Below are 3,398 nucleotides of genomic sequence, written 5' to 3' on the forward strand. Positions count from 1 at the left end.
GTGTGTGTGTGTGTGTGTGTAAAGTGCAGAGCACTTTACGAGATTGCAAAAATGGTGCCATTTGTACAAATTGAAGTGTGTGTGTGTGCATATAAGTCTATGAGTTGATGAAATGCCCGTTATTGCAGCATGACTAAACATAAGGAAAGTCTGATTTTGTGTGTATGTGTGTTTGACAAGCCACAGTCCAGACCAGTCTGAGCTAGATTATGAGCTTGCCAGAAACAACTTGTTCAAAGTGGCAATCGACTAGAATTCGTAAAACTAAGTCATCGCTCTGATTCCTTGTTCATCATGTTAGGGTCACATTACATAACAATACATAAGAACAAAATGACACAGACAAGCTAAACTCATCCACTTTCCCACTACAGCATTTTATAGCAATCCACAAGATTATCCAAGTCCTGATGGGCAGCCATTAAACGACCACCGTGGGACAGCAGGCCGCTTGATCTTCACAGATAGAGGAGTGTGATCGAGAGACACAGATGGAACATGGGAGAAACATACAGAGATGTGTTTGTGAGACCATGAGAATCGAAGTGTGAAAAAGCGAAAAGCGGGATGTTAGGGTCACACAGAACCACAGATGGCATTGCTGAGTGTGGGTCAGCAGGAGGGTGTTGGGACAGATGGACAGGCACGAGGCCATATCGGTTATCAGGGTGGTGCAATAATCCACTGCGCTCGCCTTTATCAAAAGTAACTGAACAGCAGAAGTTTGTTTAGTAACAGAAGTCACTGAGATGGGCAGAAACAACCGAGGGTAGATCCTAACCGAAGTCTCCTGAGACAGAAACATTTGTATTTCTACTACTCACAAATTTCTCTAAGATTTAATATACAGGCTAGTAAATGGATCCAGCATTTATAAAAGGCATTTTTTAAAGCCAACAATCCAGTTTACAGTACAGGAACCATTACAGAGCCAAGCGGCCAAACACCACATTGCAGAAGATTATAATGAAATATTATTCATGTTAAGTAGAATGTGATGTTCCGAATGAAATGGATTTCACGGTTAGTAAGATGGTACAGTTAAACAGAGAACAAAATTACCATTCCATTCATTAATTATTCACTTCATACTGAAAATAAATTGAAGTTAAACTTTAGCAAAGTCACACAGTAAAGTTACTTCACAGTACGAGCAAATAAAGTGTAACATTACAAACTAAATATAGTGTAATGTTACTGAGAGAATATTTAGTGTGCATTATCATTACAAAGCGAATTCAGTGTGACATTACTAAAGAGAATACAGGGTAATGTCACAAAGGAATCAATGTAACATAACGTTGATAAAAGATTAGTGCAATATTATGAAAAGAATATATAGTGTTTTAGTGCAACATTACACTGAATTCATAAAGTTACACTGTATTATTTTAGTAAGGTTATGCTATTTTCCCTTTACTATTCTCCTTAGCAACGTTACACTGAATCCTCTTCATAATGATAATGAACACTATATATTCCATGTAACACTGTAATGTTAGTAAGGAAAAAAAAAAGAAAGTAAAGTCATAAATGGAACATAGTGCAACATTACTAAACTAATACAGTCTAATGTTATTAAGAGAATAATTATTGGTTCATGATGAAGAGGATTCAGTGTATTACGTTTTTCAGTGTAATATAAATATAAGAACTGAATACAATTAAACGTTGTTGAGAGAAAAAAAACAGCGATAAGAGACTAGCTAGCGTAACGCTGTAACAAATAGTGTACCATTAGGTGTAAGATTCAGTATAATATTACTAAAAAAATAAAGTGTTAATAGGAGGATTTAGAAAACACAATTGTAACATTAATCAAGAGTAAGCACACGGTAACCTTGTATCGTGAATACAGTATGAGGAGAGTCGAATGGAGAATCAGAATTAACGTACGTCGGTTACATTCGCCTGAAGTCAACGACGCAGCGGACACTGCATCGACCTGCCCTCACTCTAATATTCCCGGTTTCTTTACCAACTGCTGTAAAAAAAAAAAAAAAATCTACAGGCCCTCACTACTCGTCCCTGCTTCGGTAGATAAAGGCAAGGTTAGCTTGAAATCTGAAACTCCCATCGCTGGTATGAAGGCTGTCCAAACCCCGGGGCCACTGCCGTGTTTGTAAACAGGGCGCAGAGACCCGAAGCTTAGCTCTCGCTTTACGCGCACAATTCCCCATTCACCAGCAGAAAAACAGATAAAGACGAGTAGCTAATTACCGTGTATGTTTATATAAACGTTAAAATGCCTTCACGTCCAAACAGCTTACCTTCAAGAAGCCGAGAAATGAGACTGTCCACGTTCAATTCCCCCTCCGCCATCTTCAGTGCCGAGTTCTGCATGCAGCGCTTCCAGCAACGGCCGCTAAGTGGCGCTCGCAATGACGTCATTCACTTGGTTACAAGCGGTAACGTCAATTTTAATAATCTCTTCATGAATATTTAATCGCTTTGAGGGCAAACTTTTGACCTGTTGAAAGCAACTTAATTGTTAATGGTATTTTCTATTGTTTAACGTTTGGCGAACTGTGTATTTGGTTTCCCTTCCAGGAGGATTTTTATCAGAGTACGTTTACTTTTGGCATTTAGTACGGCGACCGAGAAGTGCTAACCAAATCACAATTCTGAAAACAAAATAACAAATTACAAACGCAAATGCAAGTCTAAAAAACAAAATAACAATTCAGAAAACACAATAACAATTCAGAAAACATTATAACAAGTCAGAAAACTGTGATACGAGATTTGAAAAGGGAGAAAAAAAAGTTCGGCACAAGGCGGGATTGAACCCAGATCGATCACATCAAATAGCCAACGACACACGCTTATCGCGCTTATCCGTCTGCGCCACTGGAGCTGATGTTTTACAGCCACTTATAACTAAATGTAAATATACACTCCGTATTTTTTATTCCATAGTAAGGGCAATTCATACAATACATTTAAACTGAGCTACTTTAATACCATCTCCGAACTTTCTACCAGGACTCTGCTGTTCTTCGGCTGGTTCTTCCCTGTATACGTTGATTGACAGATGTCTCGTCCAGTCAGCGGTGAGTAATCCCAAACCAATGGCGCTGTCTCAAACTATACCTACCTTTTCCGGTTTGTCTGATTTGTCGTTGTGTTTTCTGACTTGTTAATTTGTTTTCGGATTTGTCGTTGTGTTTTCTGACTTGTTATTTCGTTCTCGATTTTGTCATTGTGTTTTCTGACTTGTTATAATGTTTTCTGAATTGTTGTTGTGCTTTATGAATTGTTATTTTGCTTTTTAGACTTGCATTTGCGTTTGTAATTTGTTATTTTGTTTTCAGAATTGCGATTTGTTTTGCACTTCTCGGCCACCGTAAATGAACTTAATTTATAAGCAAATATATGTGAGGTAGAAGTGTTTGTGT

At 38.0% G+C, this 3,398-nt stretch overlaps 1 protein-coding gene across 1 annotated transcript in view; it reads right to left on the reverse strand.

Annotated features, from left to right (window-relative positions):
* Positions 1 to 2,369, reverse strand: part of LOC107659256 (serine/threonine-protein phosphatase PP1-beta catalytic subunit-like) — an 8,903-nt gene extending 6,534 nt beyond the window's left edge. Inside the window, exon 1 of the mRNA XM_016448133.1 lies at positions 2,271 to 2,369. Within this exon, the coding sequence (XP_016303619.1) occupies positions 2,271 to 2,343 (73 nt within the window). The 5' untranslated portion in view covers positions 2,344 to 2,369. The remainder of the gene's footprint in view (positions 1 to 2,270) is intronic.
* Between the last annotated feature and the right edge of the window lie 1,029 nt (positions 2,370 to 3,398).

Source organism: Sinocyclocheilus anshuiensis, unplaced genomic scaffold, assembly GCF_001515605.1.
Source record: "Sinocyclocheilus anshuiensis isolate Anshui unplaced genomic scaffold, SAMN03320099.WGS_v1.1 scaffold539, whole genome shotgun sequence".
Taxonomy (NCBI): Eukaryota; Metazoa; Chordata; class Actinopteri; order Cypriniformes; family Cyprinidae; genus Sinocyclocheilus; species Sinocyclocheilus anshuiensis.